Source organism: Halichoerus grypus, chromosome 8, assembly GCF_964656455.1.
Source record: "Halichoerus grypus chromosome 8, mHalGry1.hap1.1, whole genome shotgun sequence".
Taxonomy (NCBI): Eukaryota; Metazoa; Chordata; class Mammalia; order Carnivora; family Phocidae; genus Halichoerus; species Halichoerus grypus.
This window is the reverse complement of record NC_135719.1, coordinates 72,640,556-72,666,665: the sequence shown is the minus strand read 5'-3', so window position 1 is coordinate 72,666,665 and position 26,110 is coordinate 72,640,556. Positions and strand designations below refer to the sequence as shown.

Here is a 26,110-nt window from a genome sequence, read left to right as displayed (position 1 = left end):
CGAGCCTGGCGCTGGGCTCTGTGCTGAGCGTGGAGCCCGCTTAGGATTCTCTCTCCCCTCCCTGCTCACTCTCTCTCTCAAAAAAAAAAAAAAAAGAAAGAAAAAAATCTGGGATCTGATGATCAATCAAGTTTGATTAGGCTGACTGAAACCATTTAGCTCATTCCCTGCCCTGGGGTAGGTCTACAAGCTACTAAATGACCCCACGAGGACACTTCCAGTTATCTTCAGGGCTAGACACAAGGGAAGTACTTACATAGGTGACTTGGTACCAACATGACCAGTTCCTGGTGGGCCTTGGTTAGCTCTAATTTACAAAGCACAAGTAGCAGCACATTAGAAATCAATCTGGGGTGAGCCAGAAGCCCACGATCAAAGGTAACTGATCTGGGCCACAGGGAGTTTCCTACTGTAACTAGCAAAGCTTTCCTCTTGATAGGGCCTGCACAGCCATATGCTGAGGTGATATTTTATCCCTGAGGCCAGAGATGAGGGCCCTTCATACTCTCCAAAACAAAGATGTCAGTTCTCCCCATGGCCTTCACAGGGCCTCCTGCTTAATGGTCTTGGTCTATGATGGTGTGTAGGCAGTCTTCTTCCCTTCTGCTCCTGGTATCCTAGGAAGTGTTCACTGGGGTCTATCACCTTCCAGGCATTAATGAAGCGACACCAAAATCTCAATCCCAGGGATGACCCTCATCTCCTTTGTTTAAACTGGGGCATTTTATTCAGGATATTAAAATACTTCTCTTCCTCACCACCCAACTCTTGGGCCTTGTACCACTAACAATACTTCTGCCTGAAAGAGGACTCACAGGGGGACTGAACATTAGTTATTTTATAGTATTTCAGCAACTCTGGTAAAACAACTGTAATAAACTCAAAAGAATGATTAAAACAAAATGTGTGGGGTTCCTGGTAAATTTCAGGGAACCCCTCCTGTAGACTGGTGTGGTCTCCTGAATCCATCTTCAAGTAATTTGGCATTTCATCTCTTTAGTTTTGTTTTTTTTTTAAGAGACAGAGAGAGAGAGAGCGAGAGCAGAACAACACAAGCACGGGGAGTGGGACAGGGAGAAGCAGGCTTCCCACCAAGCAGGGGGGCCCGATGTGGGGCTCGATCCCAGGACCCTGGGATCAAGACCTGAGCTGAAGGCAGACGCTTAATGACTGAGCCACACAGGTGCCCCACATCTCTTTAGTTCTTAGGTTGTTCTGAAGAGTATTTCATTAGGAACCAGTAATCTGATTAAATAAAGATGTCCTCTCCCCACCCCTGCCCAGTGAGTCCTCACAAAGGAGCCCTGGTTTCTGAGTTACTAGACATTTTGTCCCTCAGATCTTGGCCCTCACCTATTAGATCACACACAACCACAGAGGAACCCAAAGGATTAAACCAGAGGTGAACCAGAAGTTAGTCATCTTCACTGGCCATCTGCTGCTGCCTTGAAAGGTCTTGGTCTGCCTTCTAACAAGCTCTACCACAGGCACATGGATTGTTAAAAGGAGCTCTCCCCTCAAAGTTCCTACAGAAGGAAATTCTACAGTTTTCTTATAGCCTGTTTGGGTGTTGCTGTTTTTTTTTTTCAGTAACTTTTTCTACCTTAATGAAGGTACAGTGAAAGGTGCATATCTTAATGTCTAGTTTGATGTCTTCTGATACATACACCCATGTAACCCAGACTCCTCTCAAGATCTAGCATATTTCTATCACCCAGCAAATTCCCTAATCTTCCCAGTCAGTTCCTCTGACCCCACCCACCATGAAGGCACGATCCTAATTTTTTCATATCCTAGATTAGTTTTGCCTGTTTCAGAACTCCATATGATTGGAATCCTACAGTATGTATTTTTTTGTGCCTAATGAAGCAAAATATTTTAGAGGTTAACCAATGTCAACTATATCGGTGGTTCATTCCTTTTTATGGATGGGTAGGTAATTTGTTGTATAAGCAACATATTTTTCTTATTCTTTTTGATGTTGAATGATAATCTGGGTTGCTTCCAGTGTGGGATTTTTATGTCTAAAGCTGCTGTGGACATTGTTGTACAAGTCAGATTGTGGATATATGTTTTCCTTCCTCTTGCATAAATACCTGGGAGTGGACTTGGTGGGCCATAGGGCAGATGCACCTTTAACTTTACAAAAAACTGCTAAACAGTTTTTCAAAGTGATTCTGTCATTTTACGACCCCATCAGTAATGTCTGAGAGCTCCAGATGCTCCACCTCCTCACCAGTTGCCGTTGTTGGTCTTTAGGTGTTGTTAGCCTTTCTAGTGGGTGCAGAGTGGTAGCTCGGGATTATAATTCATGTTTTCTAGTGATGCTGAGGAATTTTTATGTATTTATTTGCATTTATATGTCTTCCTTTGTGAAGTGGGAGTTCAACTACTTTTCCATGCCATTACACTCTATTATTCGGTTGCAATGGTTCTTTATATATTTGGAATAAAAGTTCTTGTAACAAGACAGGTATTGCCAAGCATTTTTCTCCCATTCTGTGGCTCAGCCATTTCTTTCTTTAATGGTATCCTTTGATGAGCATAAGTCTTTTATTTTTATGAAGTCCAGCTTACTAAATATATCATTTAGAGTAAGTCTTTTGCATTCTGTCTAAAAATACCTACCCCAAGTTTACAAAAATATTCCTGTATATTTCCCTCTAGAAGCCTTATTGTTTTAACTTTATATTTAAGTCCCAGGTTCATGTCAGATTATTTTTCCTGTATGGTACCAAATATAGGTATCAGTTCATTTTTTTTTTTCCCATGGATTTCAGTTGCTCCACCACCATTTGTTGAAGGGACATGCCTTTTCCACTGACGTGCTTTGGTGCTCTTGCTGAAGATTAATTGCCCACATATGTGGATTTCTGCATTCACTCTCTGTTGCACGGATATGTTTGTCTGTCCTTATGCGGTCTTGATTATTGTAGCTTTATAGTTAATCTTGAAATCAGGCACTGTAAAATCTCTAACTTTATTCTTCTTTTTCAGGTTGTTGTGGCTGTCTCACGTCCTTTCATCCCCATATCAGCTCTAGTTGTGTCACCTGAAACTCTAATTTTGTTTTTTTTAACTTTCACTCTTTTCTCCCTGAGATATTGAATTGCCTTCAAATTCACAGATACTTGCTTTTTCAGTGTCCAATGTAGTATTAAGCCCATCCAGTGGATTTTTCCTTTTGGTATATTTTGTACTCCTAGAATTTCCATTTGGTTCTTTTTATTGTTTCCATTTCTCTGTTAAGGTTACGCATCTGTTCACATTATTTTAAATCCTTCAATCTATTTCTAATAGCTGTTTGTAATTCCTTATATACTAGTTGCAATATTTGCATCAACTCTGAGTTCATTTCTATTAACCTTTTTTCTTCTGGTTATGGGTCACATTTTCCTGCTTATTAAAAGGTCTGGTAATTTTATATTATATGCTGGGCATGGTAGAGACAATGCTGAGAATTTGGATCCTGTTTCTTTACAGAGGCATTTAATTTATGGGAGCCTTAAATTGATCGTGTCAAGGCTTAGATTTAGGCTTTGTTAGAATGGGTCAAAAGTAGCTCTTATTCTAGGGCTACAGTACCTCAACGTCTATGTTGCATTTAAAAAAAAATTTTTTTAAAGATTTTATTTATTTGAGAGAGAGAGAGGGAACAAGAATGAGCGGCAGGGAGGGGGAGTGGTAGAGGGAGAAGCAGGCTCCCCGCTGAGCAGGGAGCCCGACAAGGGACTCAATCCCTTGAGATCATGACCTGAGCCAAAGGCAGACGCTTAACTGACTGAGCCACCCAGGCGCCCCTGTTAACAATCTTTTTTTATGTTTCAACTGAATGCCCAAGGTGTTCTCTCTCGCCATTCTGGTTGATTGGAACTGCAGTATTTCCCAAACCATGAGCCTTCCTCTGTCTCACAGACTTCCATAACTGTAACTATTTGGTATCATGGATTTCCACCATATTCATGCATAGTTTAGGGTTTAGCCAAAGACTAAAGGAGATCCCTTCTCTTCAGGACCCAGCTCCACAAATGCCAGCCATCCCAGAAGCATAAAGTCCGTTTCCTCTATCAGGCAAAATGCTCCTCTCTGGGCCCCAGTTCCCTGTACCACAATTTGTAAAGTGCCCCCAGGCAGAGCACCGAGATGAATTTTGAGTTTACCTCATACCTTTTGGTTTTATCCACAATCACAAGTCTGTCCTGTTTTCCAATACCTGAAAGTACTTGCTTCACATATTTTATCCAGTTTTTACAGAAAAAAATAATTCCAGTACCCAATATTTCATTAAGGCCCAAACTAGAAGTTCTTATTTTGATGTTTAATACCTTTATAAATGGGAAGCTGCAGTTCTTTGCTGAAATGTAAATCCAATTTACTTTCTATCTGTCCTCTTGGAGGTAAATAACTCATTCTGACTCTTCTATGCTTAACACTATCAGGACAAACATATGCTTAGCACTGTTAAGAGAGAAAAAGCCACTTACTTGTCTTCTTTTCAGGTGCTGCCATCTTATATTCTCATAGATTCTATTTCTTTATTTATCATTTCTTAGCTATTTATCTCCTCTGTCCTCTCTCTAGCATTCCATTCCTATCCTAAGACTCAGGGACTAAGCCTGAATTTAATAACACTTCGTAGTCTAGTGTTTGGTTAGATCTTGGTGCAATAGGCAGACATTGTTTTGTGTGCCCAGAATATCAGCTTTCCTTTGGGAAACATTACTTCCCCGACTTCACTCATGTGATTCTAGTTAGAAATGCTCCATTCTTAAATCACTCCACCCTTGTGACCACAGATAATTGGTTCAAGCAGTGGCCACCTGCCTCAATTTGAACCAAAGTTTTTCCCCCGCAATTTTTTCATTGAACTGGGGGGAATAAATCTCTATTTATAAGAGATGCAAGATTTGAAGCTGTTAATACCATATTCCCTGTCCATGAAGGAAACAAATCTTCAGTGAAAGAGAATGATTAACTGACAAGCAGAGAGAAGCAAGTCAGAGAGAGAAGAGGGGGAAGAGTGAGGGGAGAGAGAGAGAGACATGCTAGTGTCTCCTGATGCTGTTCTAGTCTCTAATCTCAGATGTTCCCAAGGCCTGCACAGGCATCCTATACTCTTCCTGTGCCTTAGTTACATGAAATATCTGTATTCCTTCTAATAAATTCCATAAGATAGTTCATGTTGGATTTCTGTCATCGCCCTAACATTTTGAAAAATAAGAGAATTACTTTTTTGGGTCTTATTTACTCAACATATGTTAATACAGCTTAAATTCATGTAAAATCTTAAAATATATATAGCACTTATCTACTAGGCTCATACCTGCTTGTCTATTATGACACCATCCTGGTAATTTCTTTGACACAGCCATTCCAGCCAGTTATCTCCATCTTGCATCTCTATAATGTGGTTATGGATCCCTAGGCAGTTTGCATTAATCTGAGGGAATGATACTCCAACATTCAAATCTATAGTAATAATGATTGCTACTATTTTTGACTATCTACTATGTGACGGCATTTTGATATTTTATGTAAATGTTTTCTACTAAGGCAACCATATTTAGTTTCCAACCAAACTAAAACCTTTACAATTTTCCACCATTATCATCCACTTTGTAGATGAAAAACCATAGTAAAATAACTTGCCAAAGGTCAACATTTGGTAAATGGTAGAGTCAGGAGTAGATTCCAAAGACCATGAATGCTGTGCGGTCTCCCACTGCCCCCTCTGTAATCTGCTCACTGCCCTGCTGAAATCAGACGATGCCACAACCATGGCATTTTCCAGAACAAACCTGGGTGTGTGTGGGGTGAGGTGGGGTGGGGAAGAGAGTATTACATTCTCTCACTTAACTACAACACCCACCTCTGATGGTGGGATTGAAGACTGAAGTTTTCAGTTTTGTTTTGTTTTGTTTTGTTTTCCTGTCTTTCTGGATACCAGACATTCAACATCTCTGTGTTGAATAGGGAATGGGCTGAATGTGATGGGGAAAATCAAGTGTAGAACATGAATAAATTATTTCAGTATGGAACCAAAATATCCCATTCTTATTCTTTACTCTGTCTCCCTCTTTAATACAAGCATGATACTCTATTTCATCATCCAAGAAAATTAGAATACTACATTCCTTTGAATTTTCTGTAGTTCTTAATCATCTATTTTTCTTAGGTTTGAGGACACTTTTCTTTTTAAGATCTTATGGAAAATTATTATTTTTGAAAAAGATTTTATTTTTAAGTAATCTCTACACCAAACATGGGACTCAAACTCACCACCCTGAGATCAAGAGTCACATGCTCTTCGGATTGAGCCAGCCAGGTGCTGCAAGATCTTATGGAAAACTATAAGCATGTACCACAGAGGGAAAAGCAATGTAGAGAACCTCTATGGACTTACCCAGCTTCCACAGTGATCAGCACATGGCCAGTTTTGGTCCATGTGTACCCCACTCACTTCTCTGTCTCATATTATTTTAAAACAAATACCAAACATGATATTTCATCAGTAACTATTTCAGTATATATTTTGAAAAATAAGGACCGTTAAGAAAAAAAAACTGCATTAACATGCCTAAAACAAAACGAATAGTAATTCCTTAATATCATGGAATACCCAGTCAGCATACTAATTTCCAAATACAAGTAATTATATAATAATTTAATATAATTATATGTGCGCATGTATACATATATACACACAATTTTTAGAGAAAATATTCACACACTATGACTGGTTGAAGTGTCCCTTAAGTCTCTTTAATCCAGAGGGTCCTCCTCCACCTTTCCTGCTATTTTGAGGGCAGACTTTCTTAGGTAACTAAAGCTAAGTCCACCTCAGGTAGACACTTGTGGTTGCTGAGCAGGTAAGAGGACTCAAAGCCATGGGGGGACAGAGAGGTTGAGGAACCACAGACATAGTAAGTGTGGGGAGCTCTTTGGGCTTAAAGCAGAACTGAACAGGTGAACCCCAGGGTTGCTCGCTGAGACCAGGCACTCTGCTTATCCTTGGCAATAACTGAAAGCCGGCAGCCAGCAGCATGAATACTCCAACTACGTTCTGGGAAGCGGCACACCAGAAGCTGGAGTGACTCACTGTGTGACCTCAACTACCTGGGAGTAAAAGTAAATGGTGAACCCACCAAAGCAGGTTTGGATGGAGTAAATCTGGAGCCCATGAAAAAGCCTCTATGCACTAATTAATAATTAGTAATAATTATAATATTATTATAATTAATATTATAATTATTATATTATTATCCAGTTATTGAGTAACTGGATGCCAAATTCACCAAAGTGATTAACTGCTCATCAGATTTAAGGATGCTCTGTAAGCTGTACTCCATTCTAATGCAATGGACTCTTGGCCTCCTAAATGCCCAAGGTGCCCTCTTAAAATGGGGCTGTTTACAAGATGACAAAAACATGTCCTGGAAGGTGGTTCAGAGAGATCAGTGAAGGGAAGCCAGACATGGCTACCTTTGCTCCTCCACCCCAGAAACTCCCAGATGACTTCATCTCTGAGCACCTAACTACTTTGGTTAGTCCATTCTCTCCTTCTCTGTAAAACTGGCAATCTCTGCTTCTCCTTCCCCTGCCAAGAATAGTGCCCATGGTTCCCATTTCTTTTGTCCACTTCAATGAATCACGGGTGTCCCTCGATCCAAGCTCCGTCCTGGAAGCTTGAAGATTTTGGTAAACACCTCTGCAATCTCCCCAAGGCCTTTGACCATTCTCTGGAAAAAACCGAAGTATTCAAACATGGCCTCTGTCACACCACTGTCCACCACCTCTTTCACTCTGCAGAAGAATCAGAGATGTACCAAACTGCAGCATCTCTGTTTCTTCTATGTATCTTTCCCAGTTGCTACTATTTAAGATTACCTTAGAAAGTTTATTAATAAAGGCTAAGATTTTTTCATTGTTTCTGAAAGTAAAGCTTCTCTTCAACAAAAGCCTCTGACTTTCTCTATGCATTAAAATAAAACAAACATCTAGAATTTTGAGTTAATGGAAGCATTTTTGTCTGTTTCCTTGATTTATTACAACTATGGTCAGCCATGATTATAATTAGCACTTAGCATTAGAAAGAAATGAGTAGCTACTCTTCTTGTAATGCCTTTAATTCCTCATTAGACTCACTTTAGTTGCCAGACAACCTTCACTTTTATGTCCCACATTTGAAGAGACTGTGCCAGAATCATTTCTTAAAAATCCATTTTAGGATTGAATAGCAACTCTGTGTACTAGCACACCTCTTTACAAATACTAACATTGATTGTAAGATCATAACTGTTTAAAATGTGAATGATGGAAAACAAAGAGTTAGTTACAGTGAATCTACCAAGAAAAAGTTACCACAATTATAGTGCATGTAAAACACGCATGGAAGAGAATCTAGGGAGATACACTAAACAATGTTAGTAGTGCTTATCTTGCTCTTGGTGGTGGAATGGATGACTACAATTTTCTTCTTTTTGCTAGACTGTATTTTTTAAATATTCTGTAGTGAGCATGAATAATTTTAAAGTTATTAAAATTTAAAAAGGAAACATGAGGGCTGAGTTACAGTTAGATCTTTGTAAATATAAGAACTGATAAAAGGGTGCAGATTAAGTGATGTATTAATATGAACACCATGTTGTTCACAGTAAATACTCAAAAGTTATTTACTAAAATAATATTTTAAAAGTCTATGTAAGTGGTAAATTTCATGCTATGTAAGTTTTGTTTACCACAGTAAAAAAAATGTAAGAATAAACTCACTCTATATTAATAATTTAGGGAGGAGAAATGGATTTAGATTTGGTTGGTTATCTAAGTCTCCACCCTAAGGCTACTTCAAAAAGATCAAAAGTACTTTCTTTAAATATATACATTTGTAAAGGACTGTCTGCAAATTCACATTCAACATCATGATCAAGACCACATGACACCTTCTCCCAGACACTGTCAATATCAGAAATCGCTTCAATACCATCATGGTAAGGGGAAACTGAGGCTCTGAGTTACAAAGTGACTGTAAAAGCTCCCTGGTTTTAAGCCAATGACAGTCTCAGAAACTAAACTGGAGGCTTCTTTTTCTTCGGCAAACACCTACTGACAAACTTTCATTGATCACCTGCAAGAGTGGGATATGGAACTATTATCATAAGATGGATTTACTTTGTTTAAAACTTTGATTAAAATGACAATGGAACATTCACTAAATCTTTGTAATGGGGATTTTTTTTTCAAGTTTGAGTTTACAAAGGAAAAGATTTAAAAAATGAGGACAAACTTAACTACATAAAAATGTAAAATTTCTAAACATTAAAATCCCAAAGCTGACATAAAACATAAAAAATGGAAATGGGATTGGGGGGGGACCGGAAATGTCGATAGCAAATGGTATTCAAAGAGTTAATAGCTTTATCATAAAAAGCTTTCACAAACCTCTAATAATAAGAACATTAAATAGCGAGTGATAAATAGGTAAAGGATATGAACACTCCACACAACTGGAAATAAAGTTAGCAAACAAACTTATGAAAACATACTCAGCAGAAGCTTGGTTATATGTATGTATATATCAGTAGTACCTGTTACCACATAGCAGAAAGTGGAGGCAAATGATTACACAGATGGAATCAAAAACAGAGACAACATATAATACATGAAGAACAGAGGTCACAAAACTGAGGATGGGCTGGTCAGAAATAAGGGATAGTTTAACGATGGAGAATTTTTAGAGGAGGTAAATTAAAACAAAAACAAAAACCGATAGCTTCAACTCCAGAATAAGACTCCCTGAGTTTTAATTTTTAAGTTCCATTGTTGCTTTAAGACAAATTTTCAACTTCACCGATGTTTGATTTCCTTATCTCTAAGGTAAACTGTTCCTTTTCTTTGAGGAGCACATGGAGTTGTTTTATAGGATACTGACACAAAAGAAGACAAAGGATGGTAAATAATTACTTCTCCTAATTAGGTGATACAAAATAACATTTCTGGTTTTCAGCTCTCCTTCCCACAGACACTTTGCTCTGTAAGTACCTTCTGCAGCTGGAAGGAGGTGCTGGGAAACGGTTAACAATCGCCTCTCCAGGGGGTAGCGTTTGTCTATTTCCAGGGTGTAAATATTCCCAACCCAGGAAACCTCCAGCTACCAGCCTGATTTCAGGGAACATGAGGTGGGAGGACATGCACATACCCCAGCACACCGCCACGTGGCATCCATGCTGTGTGGATACAACGGGCAAAACCTCAAGAGCACAGAGAATAGTAAAATGTGGTCGTACCTCAGGAAATGATGTTTGAGGACTTCTTACCTTCATTTTTAATATAACTGTAAGTTTACATAATTTAATTTTTAATGGTGGTTCTGTCTAACAACTTAGGAACTCCTGAAAATGTAACACTGCTTTTGCAGGTTAAGATTTCAGGACTGTTCCAGCACCAAATCGACTGCGGTGCCCGTGAGGCTGAGCCTGCTCGCACTCCGACTTTCCCCAACTGGGTGGCAGCCCAAACTACCTGCAGAACAAGGCACACAGTCCAGCAGCCGGAACTGCTCCAGGCACAAGAGGGTAGGTCCCGAGGGATGCCTGGGTGGCTCAGTTGGTTAAGCGACTGCCTTCGGCTCAGGTCATGATCCTGGAGTCCCGGGATCGAGTCCCGCATCGGGCTCCCTGCTCGGCAGGGAGTCTGCTTCTCCCTCTGACCCTCCCCCCTCTCATGTGTGCACTCTCTCTCTCAAATAAATAAATAAATAAAATCTTTAAAAAAAAAAAAAAAAAAGAGGGTAGGTCCCGAGAGCAGGAGATGGGCCTGGGGGTGGGCCCTCCTGTGGCCTCTGCCCAGTCCCGGCTGTTTCAGCCAACCACTGACGACAGTGCGTTTGCTTTCACACCATTTCCTACTGTGTTTCCACCATGCACTTCAGAACCTCCATGCCAACATGCGGCCTCAAAAAATCTAAAATGGCATTTTCTTTTTTTTTAAGATTTTACTTATTATTTGACAGAGAGAGCACAAGCAGGGGGAGCGGCAGGCAGAGGGAGAAGCAGGCTCCCCGCAGAGCAGGGAGCCCGATGCGGGGCTCTATCCCAGGACCCTGGGATCATGACCTGAGCCAAAGGCAGACGCTTAACTGACTGAGCCACCCAGGCGCCCCAGAAAAATGGCACTTTTGGGAAATATTTAGACGAAGCACCTCTCCTGCTTCCTGGCATAGCCACTGCCTCCAAGCCTCTGACCTCCGGGGAACAAGCATACAACAGGGAGCAAGGCCCTAAAGCACCCCAGTAAACTGGTCTGAGAGTGGCTTACAGGCGGAAATGCAGACGAGGAATACTGCCTTTGAGTGCAAAGAACCAAAGTGTAGTTGTAACAGACGCCCACGCTGCTTATTTCCATGGCCCAATGACTGACAGGCAGGAAGTTTTGAAGGGAGCCTGTGCAACCGAGAAGGGCTAGCAAGTGTGCTAGGGAACAGTATTTCTCAAGATCAACTCACGGGTCACCTCCCTCAAAACCATACTGACTGCAGACTGAATGAAAACTCTCTGTAGCTGACCTTCAAGAATCTGAATGAACACACCCCCTGATGATTACTTTTCAAGTTCAAGTTGGAGAACCCCCCGGTAGAGTAGAAAGAACAAGAGCCTCAGTGTTCCGATCCCAGCAGCTCTCCCACTAATGAGGTGGGCCACTTTCCACGGGTTCTGTAACATCCCCGAGCTTCAATGCCCTATTAATGAAAAAATAGGGTTGTTGTGAAGATTCACGGGCCCAGTTCAGGTAAAGGCCCAGCACCCTACACAGCCCACAGTAAGTGTCCAGCCACTGTCTGTCTAGCTGTCTCTCAGCAGAACCCTTATCTCTCTGGATGGACTGAGTGAACTAAAAACGCTCAGGATTCCCGAGACACTGTCAACCTTACGCACTGACATTTTTCTATCACAGAGGGAGGGCTGCCGTGAACACCACCACAGAGGAGAGCACAGATGAGGGTGAAGGGGATCTCCCACCTCTTCCTCTCGAGCCTGGCAATCACTGTACCTCCCGCCCACGAGAGGGCAGACACATCAGGCTAGGGCATGGGGTGCTGCCAGCCTGTCAAAGACGCAGCAAAGACACTCCTTGGAATCAACAGCATCTTGATCACAGAACGCTAATGCCCTCCAGGGGGCTAACAACAGTCACGTCTGGCAGCTGCTCTGTGGCCTAAGAAGCCTTCCAACATGGGTGCCCCAAGGACCATTCTTTACATGTGACTCCCCAGCAAATGGGGGTTCCCCTGAGGAGGCTACTGGGTCATCTCTGGTCTTCACAAAGGACCTATCGTCCACAACGGACAGGGCTTTGAGCCCCTTCTTGACACTTGGCTTTGTTCCTTGCAGCTGCCCATTCTTGGGTCTGAGTGCCCTTCAAGATCATGGCCCTGGGCTTCTGGTCGTGTGTCCTCGTTGCTTCTGGGCACCTCACTTCAGTGCACAGGTTCTAAGTTGCAGAGGGAACTGTGTGCGGTCCCAACAAATGTGTGATTGCCTTCTTTGGCTCCGATTTTAAACAGTGGGTGTTTTGCTGTTAATAAGCTGAGGTCTATAAAATGCTTTCAACGTCTAAGTGTTCCATGGTGCAGAAAATATACCTATCAGTTTGGGAGGTCTTCGTATAGCATTAGTACAATGCCTAAGGTAATTTTAATCAACACTTTGTTCAAGATAGAATTTCAGGCAGACATAGATACATGGGGTCCAATGAATATTTCTCATATTGAAGGGAGTTTAATTTCTCATCTGGGGGAGCCCAGGCCTGCAGAACATGGGCACAGGGTTCAGGCCTGTTCTGTGTCCCCTGCACGAAGGGAGGCCTTCCTGGGAGAGGGGTCTGAGTGCGCTCCAGCTCAGGTCGCAAGTGGCTGCTGGGGACAGAGGAAAAAGCACATGAGCAGCATGTTTTCTCTCTAGATTGGGGGCATGAGGCAAATTGCCTCAATCCTCAGAGGCTCAATTTATCTTCTCATTCGTCCAATGGAGACAGTACCACCTGACCTGACAATTTCAGAGTTGTTTTGCATTTAAAAGAAAATCAATACATATGGAACTCCAAGAAAAAATAAACAACACTCCATAAATATAAGATATTAGCTAAGTTGCATTTCCCTTCACACTGACAGGTACGACAAAGATGCTGAATATCCTCCTACATCCCACCTGGGAGCAGGAGGGCTCCTTGCTGAGGGTCCCTTTCTGGGACATGTTTGCAGTTTTCTTTCTGATGCTGCTGAAAGCTGTCTTGCATGCAGAATGGAACAGGGGAAGAGTTTTGTGAATTTGGACATGTGAAGCCTTCCGTTTGGCCCCAAATGCTGGCAGCCCTCTTAAAAAGTGAAAACATTAAAAACCAGATGATCTCATAGGTCTTTTCTACCCCAGAAACAGATGGTGTGATTCACATATGTTTGACATAAATGTACCAGGTTGTGATGATTTGCCTCATTATGCTCAGCTGAAGAGTAGATTAACGAGCAATAATATGCCGAAAAGGTAAAGCATGACCTCTGATTACAACAGAAGGTGGGAGTGGGTTGTTTCATGGTTGAAGCAGTGAACTATGACTCAAGGCTCTGAGTTTCTCATCACAGGTCTGTAACCTTGTCTGTGACAATGGGAGGCTCACCGGAGGCCTTCAAGAAGACCCTTAGTTTGTATGTGCTGGTCACCCACCCTTAAAAGCATTGTAATAAATCCTTCCTCTGAGAACAGTGTGGGTGGTAATTAATGGTTAATAATACTAGAGAGGCATCAGTAAAGATGCTAAATCCAAATGTCCATGATGCCTTAGACAGTATTCAGACTATTACCTAGAGATGCTAGAAAAACGCAAATCCCACAGTTTCGAGAAGGTCTCTCTGTTGCTTCTCCCCTCCAAGTCAACCATCTACCCTGTCCAGCACTGTCCAACAGACTTTCTGCAGAGTTTCTGGAAATCGTTTCCATGTACTCTGTCCAGCAGCAGCTACCACTTGTGGCTACTGAGCACCTGAAATAGGGCTAGTGAAGCTTACTAGGAAATGTCACGAGGAACTACATTTTACATGTGATTTAATTTTAATTAATTGAAATGTATATGTAAGTAGCCACATCTGGCCAATGGCTCCTATATTGGGCAGCACAGCTCTAGCTAATTCAAAACTCCTCAAAGCACCTGCATGAAGGCGAGGTTGAGAAGACAGGACAAAGTAAATTAGCTAATTAGTCTTTATGTTCAAAACAGGCTTTTTTCCTTTTTTTTCCTCAAGTTGGTCCGAGAGTGGCTGAAGCCAGAGTCTGAAGTGCAAGATTACCAAAAAAACAAAACAATTTCCCTACATTTCCGTACTATTTCCCTCTCTTTTCACAGGTCTTAAAATGAGAAGGCATCTAAACTCATTAACAAAAAGCTAAGCTAGATTTGCTTTATGCTATAGAAAATAACCAGTAAGATAAGGTTCGAGAGAAACATGAGGCTCGCTCTGTACTATTTTCGGATCACCTCTGAGGAGACCTGCAGAAGCACAAGAAGGCATTTCGCCCTGGATTGTTCTTTGTCAAGGGCTGCTAGCGATCCCCAGCTCGGCTCACCTCTGTAGTTCAAGCTCCGCTCCCCTCCCCCACTACCCACGGCTGGGCCAACCCAGGACTCAAAATCACTGTGCGTCTCCCGCTCCCTCCAGACACAGCGAGTCTTTTCTTTTTCACCTCTTTCATATAAATTTCTGCGGCACGAAACGGTGTAGTACGTACTATGCAAAACCTTGAGATGTTACTTTCCCACTGCAATCCCATGGCCAGAGGGCTGTGAGGACAGTGGCTGTTCTCACCCTTGAAGTGAATTTCCTCAAACTCTACGTGTGTAATTTATTCTTCCTGCATGCCTTGGCTTATTATTGCCTTGCCTCGTGTATCCTATTTTTTCCTGAACGGTGCATCTCTCAGGTCTTCTAAGCTCTAATAAAGGAACAGGGGTCTCTCTGGTCACCATAATTCCCCTTGTGCACTGCCCAGCATGTGTCAGATGCAATGAGGGGCTTAATCAATGCTTCCTGAGCGTGCATGAAAGACTATTGGACTCAATGGGATTTGTACAGCTTTTGGATGTTAACGTACTTTTTTCAGGTCAACATATTCCAGAAAACAATGGATCTTTTGCCCTGTAGGATTTGTTGAGGGGGGTGGATTAGGCTTGGTTCTTTTGGGGAAGGACTTCAGAATTGGTCCTGGATTTCTCAGGCTGGTGTCATGATTATTGGAGGTTAGGAAAACAGCCTTGACCTCAGCCAGCAGTTGCCGGATTGGCACACGAGGAAGAAAGTTAGCATGATAAATACCATTTCTCCGTCCCTGTTTTCTCAACAGTGAAATGGAGAAAGAATAAAAATCCTTATTCCTGAAACAGTTCACAGTGCCCTGCGACAGACTAGTACATAAGACTCCCAAAACTCTGTGAGGAACTCTGCAGTTTATTCCAGTGGGGAGTGAGTTGAAAGTAACGTGTACGATGAACAAGGCTGCTCATGGCCATATGCCCCCCAGTCTCCTGAATTATAGTTCACCTCCTTGCCTGTGTGTTTTCTAGAACTATTTAAGAATAGAAAACCACTCACTTTGCTCCCAAAGTCATTCGTAACTGAACGATTAGAGTGTAAACAGAAATTTAATTAAAATTTGAGACTAACCCAGTATTAACAAAAATGTTCCCTCTTTTCCAAGTTTAAAAAAACGCTACAACAATAAAGCAGTGATTCTCAAAGTGGGTTCTTGGATTAGCTGCATCAGCATCACCTGTTAGAACGTGTTAGAAATGTAAATTCTTTTTTTTTTTTTAAGATTTTATTTATTTATTTGACAGAGACAGAGACAGCGAGAGCAGGAACACAAGCAGCGGGAGTGGGACAGGGAGAAGCAGGCTTCCCGCCGAGGAGGGAGCCCAATGCGGGGCTCGATCCCAGGACTCTGGGATCATGACCTGAGCCGAAGGCAGATGCTTAATGACTGAGCCACCCAGGCGCCCCAGAAATGTAAATTCTTGAGCCACCCCAAACCCACCAGAGCAGAAACTTTGGGGGCAGGGCCCAGCAATCTATTAAAAAATGACCAACACCTCCATGTGATTTAAACCAATGTTGAAATCATCAAAACCATTCAATGTTGTACTAGAGGATACCAGGCAGTAAACATGTCCAGCCCTAGAACAAATCCCTAGTTCTGGATTCTAAACGATCTACGTGTCATGCTGCCTGGGATCTGGTCAAGCCTCCCCTACACTCCCCAGGAGGCTCTATGAGGGCCTGGGCTGGGGAGGCACTTCTGAGCTGAACTGCATATACATATACCCTTCAGGGTGGGAGACAGAGGGACTCAAAGGGGGCACAGATTGGGGGGACAGTGATGCTGGAAATCTATGAATTTTCCATCAATTTTAATCATTCCTTTTTTGGAGAGGAGCCAATATTTAGTTACTGTTCAATCACTATTTCACAAATAACAATCCCAAAAAAGACAGTGCTTATAAAATTTAAAAAAAAAAAGGCATCTTTGCAGATAATTGCTTGTGAGCTACCCTAAGTGGTGCATCCTTCACACTGAGGATGGTGATGACAGCGTGCAGCATTCTAGATAATTCACTGTCAGTGTGTGTCTGTCTGCTTATTCCTCAGATCCTTGACCTTCAAGCACAATACTTATTTTTTTTTTTTTTAAGATTTTATTTATTTGACAGAGACACAGTGAGAGAGGGAACACAAGCAAGGGGAGTGGGAGAGGGAGAAGCAGGCTTCCTGCCGAGCAGGGAGCCCGATGCGGGGCTCGATCCCAGGACCCTGGGATCACGACCTGAGCCGAAGGCAGACGCTTAACGACTGAGCCACCCAGGCGCCCCAAGCACAATACTTATTAACCAGTACCTTCCAGTCACAGCCATCTGGCTTTACCCTGTCCTTCCCTAGTCCATCACAACTACCCTCCAACTGTAAGGGGAATTATGAAACTTTACTGTCCCCATGACCCAAAGTCTTTCAAACTTGTTTGATAATAGTGTTTGCTCAGGGAACCAAGTCTTTGTGTGCCCTAAGAACACAAGGGTGGAAAGATGTCCAAGCACCAGATGCACAGTAGCATTTTATGAAATTTTTCATCATGAGAAAAACCTCCGTCCCAAGAAAAATGGAAACGCAAACTCTCCTCAGTAACTTTTCTCCCTTGAAATCACACCTCTCATCACGACCTATTACACCCACACAGTCATGTGCCTTAGGCACTGCACACGGTCTCCAGCATTTCAAAGGCTCAAAAGATATTTTTAAAGCCAAAATACCATCTAGGTTGCTATTCTACAAAGCAACTTTTTAGGGAAGAACAAAGTAATATAGAGATTTTTATGCATGTGGGCAGTTAGCCAACTCACCGAAAGATTGAATGCAGCTGTCGATGAGATCGTCCAGGCTGGCTCCTTTGGCTAAATGTCCCAGAGACACCATCATTCGGAACTGGGTGATCTGGGCCAGGCTGGGATGGGAGGGGACGGGGCTGCCGGCTGGCTTCGCCTCTAGTCTTGCTTTAGTGGCAGCTCTACAGCCATGACACGGTTTCCTGGGGGAAAAGAGGAGGCGCTGAGTGCGAGCTGAGCAGCCCAGGGACAGACAAACTGGCAGCTCCAAGCTCTGAAGGCAGATTGGACAGGAAAGGAGTAGAGGTAAGACAATTAATCCTGAGAGTTGGGCTGATAGAAGACATACCCCTCCCACTCGGCAAATGCACCCAATGGACTGGTTGGCTGTTAGAGATCTCCCAAGCCAATAACGAGGTGAGATTTCCCGGCTGTGACAAGGGCTCTTCATCATGGGGTTGGAATTGCTCTGGCCTGCTGGCTCCAGCTCCTGAAGGGGAGAGGCAGAGGCAAGACCATCTTGGCAGTCCTTAGCTCCTAGCAATATTTGATTTTAGCGGGGAGTCCACTGACTTGGTTCTGAAGAATCGTCGAATTTGGTCTCATCTTCAGCTAAATTCACTCATCTTGAGCAATACCAGAGATGCTGCAGAAGGCCAGGGAGCCCCAGAAACACCTCTGGACTTTGTGGGAGAAGTCGAAGACTAAGGACCCGTGTACAGCGGAGAGGATTTATGGTGGTGGTATTTAGATTTTAAGCTAATCCTGCCTTTCTCACAAATCTTGGATCTGCTTTTCATTGCTGATAATACAGGCAATCATTGAGTCATTTTTCACCACTAAGTATCATTCTATTAAGTCCTTACTGATTAAAAAAAAAAAAAGCAGAGCTAAAGGGAGCTTTATTCCAGAACTGAATGTGAAAGGACAAGTCTGGATCTGGAAATGGCTTAGGAGTCCAATAGGGCACCCTCATCCACTCTCACTTAGCTTTATCTTTGGTCATGACCTCATGAGTACAGGTCAAGTTGTTTGCAAAAGGATGTATGAAAGTTAACTAAGCATTTTACTTTCCTTCCCATTTAAACACACACACACAGATACATATCTATAACCTTTTCAGGTTTAATAGTGATGGGTGTTGTTGCTGGTAACTTCTTTGAACACATAATTAATTCTGTGGCTTTGGTTATTTCATAGTTTACTACCAAAGAGGAGACCAAAAAAAAAAAAAAAAAAAATGTACCTCAGATCCATAACTTTAGCCACTCCCTCTGTATTTTGATAAACACATAATGGCATCAATTAGTAAGTGCTTATTCTATAAGCAAGACACTGTGATAGGCCGGAGGGGCAGGGGACCGCAGTGAGTGGAGACACGGAGGTGAGGGGTCTCTGTAAACTGTACAAAACATACTCATTATGCTAGTTGTTGCTGTTGTTGTATAAGGGTGAACAAGAAGCTCCTTAATTCAAAAATTGGAGAGTCAGACCTAGACCATGAAAAGACAACTCTAAATCTTAAGTGTCCTGTGGGTGTCAAGCCTAAGAAGTGTGATGTTCTTAGAGGAGAGAGAACCAGTTCCAGGCGGAGTGGTGGGGGAAGCAGCTCCAAGAAGATAGCATCTCATCCAGAAGGAGCTAAAATGCTCAGATCAAAATAAAATGCTGGGGCACACATGGATTTTGGGAAACCAGCTATAAGATCGTGTACTGAACTCTGGGCCACTCTCAGTCCACAGCCAGACTAGTGGAAGGAAGACTATGCCCTTTGAGCTCCGTTTCAAACTAGATCCAGGGCACTATCTAGCAGTGGCCACTAGACTCTGCTTTTGGCCTGGGGTGAGGCCACGGAAATTGCCTTAATGACTGACTTCTGAGAATCTACTAACCCAAGGAAGTGATTTCTGAAAGATCAAGTTGGTGTTACAGGACTTGATCAAGTTTCTGACCATTACTGATTTTTATCTAGGCACTGTGATAACCCCAGGATCAGATCAGTATCTGAAAATAAGAGAAAATAATGAGCATAATCAATTGAGTACCTATGATATGGCAAAAAAAAGGTTTTTAAAGCTGATAGCCCAGAAAGATCTTATCTCCATTTCATGAAGTTGAAACTGAATCTAAAAGCTGCTAAATGACACAGCCAAAGTTGTGTAACTCATACGTGCTAGATCTGGGATTTGTACCTGGTGCCTCTCTGGCTTTATTTAATAAATATTTACTGTGCCTGGAACCGTGCGCTCTTCGCTACATGAGAATCAGCAAGTAGACGGTCACAGAGGGGCTGGAAAATTCAAGACAAAAAAAAATCCTCCAAAAGCATAGCTAATAACTTAAAGGCTGAATCTCAGGCCTTATTCCTCCTGCAGGCCCCTGGAACAGTCCTCAGACCCCAGAGCTGGGCAGACTCTTCACGGTCAATTTCCACTTTCATATATATGTGGGGAGGTCCAGGCTCAGAAAGGCAATGCTACCGGCCACTGGTGCGGAGGCTGGTAGAAGCCAGGCCTCCTGTGCCCTACGCCTTGCTCCCCAGCCAAGCTCCCTTCCCTTCCTGAAAGTACTGGCAACTCTCTAAACCTGGTGCTGGGTGTCCAGTGGAAACGGTCAGCCTCTGCCTTCATTGCTGCCTGTTCACCATGAAGACCTCCACCCAAGGCAAAGCGGGGAAAGATGAAACTGGCCCCAGAGAGGAAGCAACTGCTACTGGAGGCTTTGTCTCCACATACAGCTTCTGCCCCTGGGGCTGGGAGGTGTTAACTCCAGTCTCTCAACTGTTGGATCCTGGGAAAATTCCATTTTCTCGCTCGGTTGGTGGTATCGACCACTGAGGACTCCGAAAACTGCCCCCGGCTCTAATTCTAGTCACATCTCCTAATGTCAGCAGGAGGGGAAACCACTTTGTGTCCCAACGTGATTCTCAGAGGTAGATGCTTTTACCAGAACATAAGAGGGACGAGGGGAAATTCAAGTAGAAAGAAGGAGCATGAAGGGAGTATTCAGGTTGGGGGGGGGGGGAAGGGAAAGTGAGAGACCTCATCTGGGAGTCGGGAGGCCAGATAGGCTCAGAAGCTCGGGGGCCTGAGACACCAGGGAGAAGAGATGCTACTAAAAACCGAACTGCAACCTGAGAGGTCTGGGGAAATGGGGTTATCGGCACCATAAACTAGGAAACTCTGCTCTTTTTGCTGACAGTCTTGACAGGCTGCTTCCTGGCAAACCTGCAAACCACTCTCTCTTCTGGTGAAATGGCTTTATGTAAGGATGTATAAAATGTTTCATTATAGGCATATCTAAAGGTATGAAACAATCCACAGAAAGAATAGTCTAAATCTCCAAAGGCGTACTTTTAAAGGATTGTAGCCAAATGTCCTCACATAAATTAAAGAAAAGGGGGGGGGGGGTGGCGAGAGAAACCGATTAACTTGAAGGTGTTCTCTGAGACCATGAGCAGCCAAGGCCGCGCGGGGTTTGCCGCAGGAGGCTGTCAAAACTCCGAACTGGTTCAGGTCAAATCCTGTCCAGGCACTGGTGCCTCCGTGGAGGGCACACACACTTTCGGGTTGAACTTTTTATGAAATCTAGCCAAGAAGAGGAAAGGATGAAATGGAGGAAGAGAACATAGATTTCCCCAACTTTCTCTGCAGTGGAAGGTGGCTTTAATTGGCTTCCGGTGAGGATTCTTCCCAGTCCTGTCCTCTCCCTCAGCCCTATAGTATAGACGCAATGTAATTTACCGACGCCCCCCCCCCAATCTAGCTGAAGGTGCAGTGCTGTACCCTCAGGGCAAACACCCCCCTGGTCGGGGGAGTGCAGAAAGGGCCGAGAACCTTCGGCTCCAGAAGTCCAGCAGGTTAAAGCTTCCTGCTCCTCCCGGGCCTGGCCGTGCGGGCTGGGCACGGCGCAGTCACACCGGGTTCCACGTGGAGGGAGTTGGGCAGAGCACAGCTGGTATGCTATGCCCAGGCTCTCCCTGCTCTAGGGGGACACGCTCCAAGTTGCCAGGCCCCTCCAGGTCTCTTTCTCCTGCCAAGAGACTTTGCACTATCACTCTGCCTTCATCTTCAAGACCCTCCTAAAACATCTCTCTAGAATCGCAGTTCGGGGGAGAGGGGAGTACAGTTTCCACCCAGAGGGCTGTATGTTTCGGGAACCTCGCAAATGCCACCGGCCTTTCTGGGCCTTGTCCGGGATCCGCAGGGCCGGGAGAGGCCGCCAGGTGGCGCTGCCCGAGCCCCGCGCCCGCAGCAGGTGCGGATTTTGCGGAAAGTCCGCGAGTAGGAGACCCAGGTGTCGGACGCCGAGCAGCAGGAGGAGGAGGGGGGATCGGTGCAACTCCGGAGCTCGCCGCGCGCGCAACCCAGCTCCCTGCCCCACTTGCCCGGCGCGCCGGTCTCCCCGGACTTGAGCCGAGCCCCCGGCCTGCCGCCGCTCGCACCCCGGGTCAGCAACTTCCCGTAGAAGGAGGCGCCCACGTCGTCCGCCCCACTTCCCACCCCCGAGAGGGCTCAGGGGGCCGCCCGCCCCAAGAGAGGAAGCTGGCGCCGCCGAGGGCCCGGGCCCCTACTCACCGCGGGGCCTCTCTCGCCTTGCCCAGGGTGCCCATGGCCACGGCCGGCGCTCCCGCGGCCGCCTCACCTAGCGCGCCGGGACGGGCTCGGCGGGGCGCGGCGCATCGCCGCCGCCGCCCGCGGGGCCCCTCCGCCCCCGGCCGCCCACCCGCCGCGCTGCGAGCCGGCGAGCCCGCCCGAGGCGCACCCGCAGGCACAAAGTTTCTGTGAGCGCGCCCTCTCGGCCTCACGCGCGCGCGCACTCTCGCCCGCACCAACCACCTGACACGCGCCGATGCTGTCGGTGGAGGAAACGTGTGGCGCTCTCCGGCTCCTCTGCGAAACCCGCCCCCATCACTCGCGAGCGCCCCGCGGCGCCGCCCGCCGCTCCCGGCCCCCGGCTGAAGTCCGAAGGGGCGCCGCGGAGTCGGTGTGAGCCCGAGGGCACGGGCTTCGCGGAGCGGCTCGGGGGGTGGGGGAGGGGGGAGGCCGCGCTTCAGTCCCGCCTGGCGGAGACCCCTGGCCCCTTCGCAGGGCCCCTTGTGTCCACCGGAGCGCCGCCGGGGGCGCGGTAGGGAACTAACACTCAGGTGTGGCTCTGCCTTAGCCTGCGCCTCCCGTGCCTTCTTGGTAGCAACTTGCAGGACTTTGGCTGGAGATCGGCGCCCTGCACCCTGCGGGAGGCGGCGGCTCTGGAGGTGCGCGCCGGAGGTGTGATCCGTATCTGGCGGGAGACAGCTGCCTGGCGTCTGTGGGTGTGGGAGATGCGGGGAGGGGTGGGAAGAACTTTCTGACGGCAGACAGGGCCAGGAATGGTGGCCTAGCTCTGCTTGTCCGAAAGATAGTGACGATAGCAGTAGCTGATTGATGGAGTGCGTTGTGCTAAAGTGCTTTCTGTACGTTGCCTCATTTAAGCCATCCCCCCCAAATCCCGAGAGGTCACTGTTTTCGAGATGGGAAAATTACGGTTTAGAGACTAACATGACTCCCGTCACACGACTAGTAAACGGCAGAGAGAACTGTGACCTGGGCTGAGATCTGTCCGACTCCCTGTAATCGCTGTTGGGCTGTCCTAATAACACACCCATTATCATTGTCACATGCCTTAATTCTGACCACAATAATAGGTCTCTTCCTAGCCAGAATGTTCTCTGGACCTTAAAGTCTCCCTCTGTGATTTCATTTCTATATTTATTCATGTTTATATGGCACCTCCTAGAAAAAGCTTACAAAGGTAACTTACAAAGGTACACAACTTACCAAAAAAAGTGTGAAATAAAAAGTGAAAAATAAGGCATAGAAAATGGAGCCAGAATTGAAAGTCATTTTTTTAAATGCATCCCCGTAGAGCACTTGGCTACAAATAGGACCAAAATTTGTCTCCCAGATTTTTAGCAGTCATCTTCAAAAGGGAGCTTTGTATAAAATTCAATTTCTGTCACATGCAAGACAAAAAAAAATAATAAATTGTTCAAGAGAATATCAACTCTTCTTAATAGTAAGACCACTAAGAAATTTCTCCAGAGAATCCTCATGAACATTGGGTAATAGAACCAAGTTTTAGTCGCAGCCATATATATGGAAGGAGCATGTGGATATTTAATAGACATTAAATTATAACACTCTTCTAGACTATACTGTATCTGCATATGTATATATGTTAAATGGATGAACATACCTTTCTGTAAATGCAAAATTATATGAAAATATGTGTTCCTATCTACACAATAGGCTATTTGGTGTATACACACAATACTAAACACACACGTAGGCAGTTGCACACACCCGTACATCTGAGTTCATTATGTGTATAAGTATACAAATTATTAGTTATTCATTCAGTAACCGAGTTTCGTTGAGTTTTTCTAAAGAAAGAGGCCTACTTCTGCCTGGAAGGCATCTTTCTTTCTGGCTTCCTGAGAGCGCTGCATTCTGCGTCCATCTAACTCTGTGTCTGGGCCCACCCTGAGCTCTTTGATGAGGCTTTCTAGCTATTCCTACTTAAGCAATTTGTCTTTTCCAAGCATCTAAAAAAATTAGAAGTTAGCTTTATCTCTTTCTTCATTTTCTGCCATGTGGTTAGTCTTCCTGGTGTTGTCTGAGGCACCTCTGACCTCAAGGACAAAGTTCTCCTTTTCTCTTGTTCTCTCTTCTGCTTCTCCTACCTCTCTGATGGGCAGTAGTCAACATCTCTATAGCAGTTGAGAAGGGTTGGGGACCATTGTCTTCCTCTGCCCACTTCTTGGGTGAGGTCATTCCTTGGGACTCTGTCATTCTTCCTCTTTTCAATCAGGTATTCATAACTGATGTCCATGGACCTTTTACTTGGCTTTTTGGTGGGTATCTGTGAAGCCTCTGAAACAAAAAACACCTGCTTTTGTCAGATTTTCTAAATGATACATTACTCAAATTAGGTGTTTTTATTTTCTTCCATGACTTCAACAGGACCCATATGACTCTCCGTCTGAATATCCAACCTCAATATCTAACATCCACACTCACATTTCCAACTGGTCACCTCCCTTTAACTGCCCCAGAGGGCTTCTTCGCCATCTCCATGGCCACGCGGTGGTCTTGGCCCCTGTTATGTCTGAATCTGGACATGTGTAATAGACTCATAATTGGCTTCCCTAATTACAGGACCTCCTCTCCTCTGATCCTTCTTTCATATCACTTTCAGAGTTACCTGATCATGTCATTTCTCTGCTTCCAAACTGCCAAGGAAGCCCCAGTTGCCTACACAATAAAGTGCAAACTTGTTACCGTGGTGCCCCTTCACAAGTGAACCTCATCTGTGCAGCCTAGCCTCTGGCCGTGCCCTCCCAGGCACCTGACCTCTTAGATAGCACCGCGGCACTCTTGGTAATTGCTGTGCCCAGTGCCCTTGCAAGCCTCTGTGCTTTTGCTTGTGCACTTCCTTCCGCCTGCCATCTCTTTTCACCTGGTAAACACACAAAGGCACAGTTTTACCCAAAGCATGTCAAACTGGCAAGTCACCGCAGACGGCGCGTACAGGACTACCTCCCAGGTGCGGAGGGGTGCAAACCCACCTTTCACGATCTGCCTGCTTGTGCTTGAGGAACCGATTGGCTGCCACAGCTTCTACTCTGTTGCCTAACATTTATTCATCCATTTAAGATATATAGTCACTGGTTGCCTACTTAGCGTCAGATGCTGCCCTTGGCATTGAGCTTCAGGTAGAGAACAAGACAGACAAGGTGTTACATGTCTAACAGACAGACAGGAATCAAGCCAACAAATGAACAAAGATGCCAAGATTTTTACACTCTTGATTTGCAGGATCTGCCACTTCAGAGTTGGGTTAGCTCCACCCTGATGGGGACACCAGGAAGTGGCCCCAGTGAGGCTTCCACATGGACCTGTGAGGACGTAGCTGCCACGTTTAGGGGCGCACAGCTCCAGAGGAGAGTGACGAGAGATGGAGAGGGAAAGGAAGGAGCCAATGCAGAACCATCCTTTACTCTCCTGCTGAGTGCTGCTCCTATTTCTGAGACACGGAGAACTGGCCTCATTATTTTGCTGTTGTGCTGGCTGTCCTCTGCAATAGCACACCGGACACGGTAAATCCCTGCTGCCGTTCACCTCGCACCAAGGCGAGAGGAATTGCCCACATGAGAAGCAGCCCCATTTTGCTCCACGCCTGTACGCCGGGGGCTTGTGGTGGGACTCCTTCTCGTTCTCTCTCCTCTGCATCCTCTCATGGATGCAGCAGCATGCCTCCCTGGGAGCCTCTCTGACTATGGGCCAGCTGTTAGGGACAGTGTCCTGTGTCCTTGAGGCACCCCCAGAATTCTCCAAAGGGGATTTTATGAATGTCCTAGAATTATATTTTAAGATAGCTCATCCTGGGGCGCCTGGGTGGCTCAGTCGGTTGCTCGTCTGTCTTCGGCTCAGGTCATGATCCCGGGGTCCTGGGATCGAGCCCCACATCGGGCTCCCTGCTCTGCAGGAAGCCTGCTTCTCCCTCTCCCACTCTCCCTGCTTGTGTTCCCTCTCTCGCTGTGTCGCTCTCTCTGTGTCAAATAAATAAACAAAATCTTTAAAAAAAGAAAAAAGCTCATCCCATATACAGACCCTAATTGCGAATATCCATTCTTAATTTCAGCTGCTTTGATGGA

At 44.9% G+C, this 26,110-nt stretch overlaps 1 protein-coding gene across 2 annotated transcripts in view; it reads right to left on the bottom strand.

The window, feature by feature from the left end:
* Window positions 1-22,136, bottom strand: part of RASGRP1 (RAS guanyl releasing protein 1) — a 79,196-nt gene extending 57,060 nt beyond the window's left edge. The window contains exons 1-2 of one of the 2 annotated variants that reach the window (XM_036071069.2): window positions 21,993-22,136; window positions 17,434-17,618 (exon numbers count right to left, since the gene is read on the bottom strand). In XM_036071069.2, the coding sequence (XP_035926962.1) occupies window positions 17,434-17,618; window positions 21,993-22,027 (220 nt within the window). In that variant the 5' untranslated portion in view covers window positions 22,028-22,136. Of the gene's footprint in view, window positions 1-17,433; window positions 17,619-21,992 lie in introns of those variants that run through there. The other variant, XM_078053393.1, reaches the window with a different exon arrangement.
* Window positions 22,137-26,110: the final 3,974 nt, after the last annotated feature.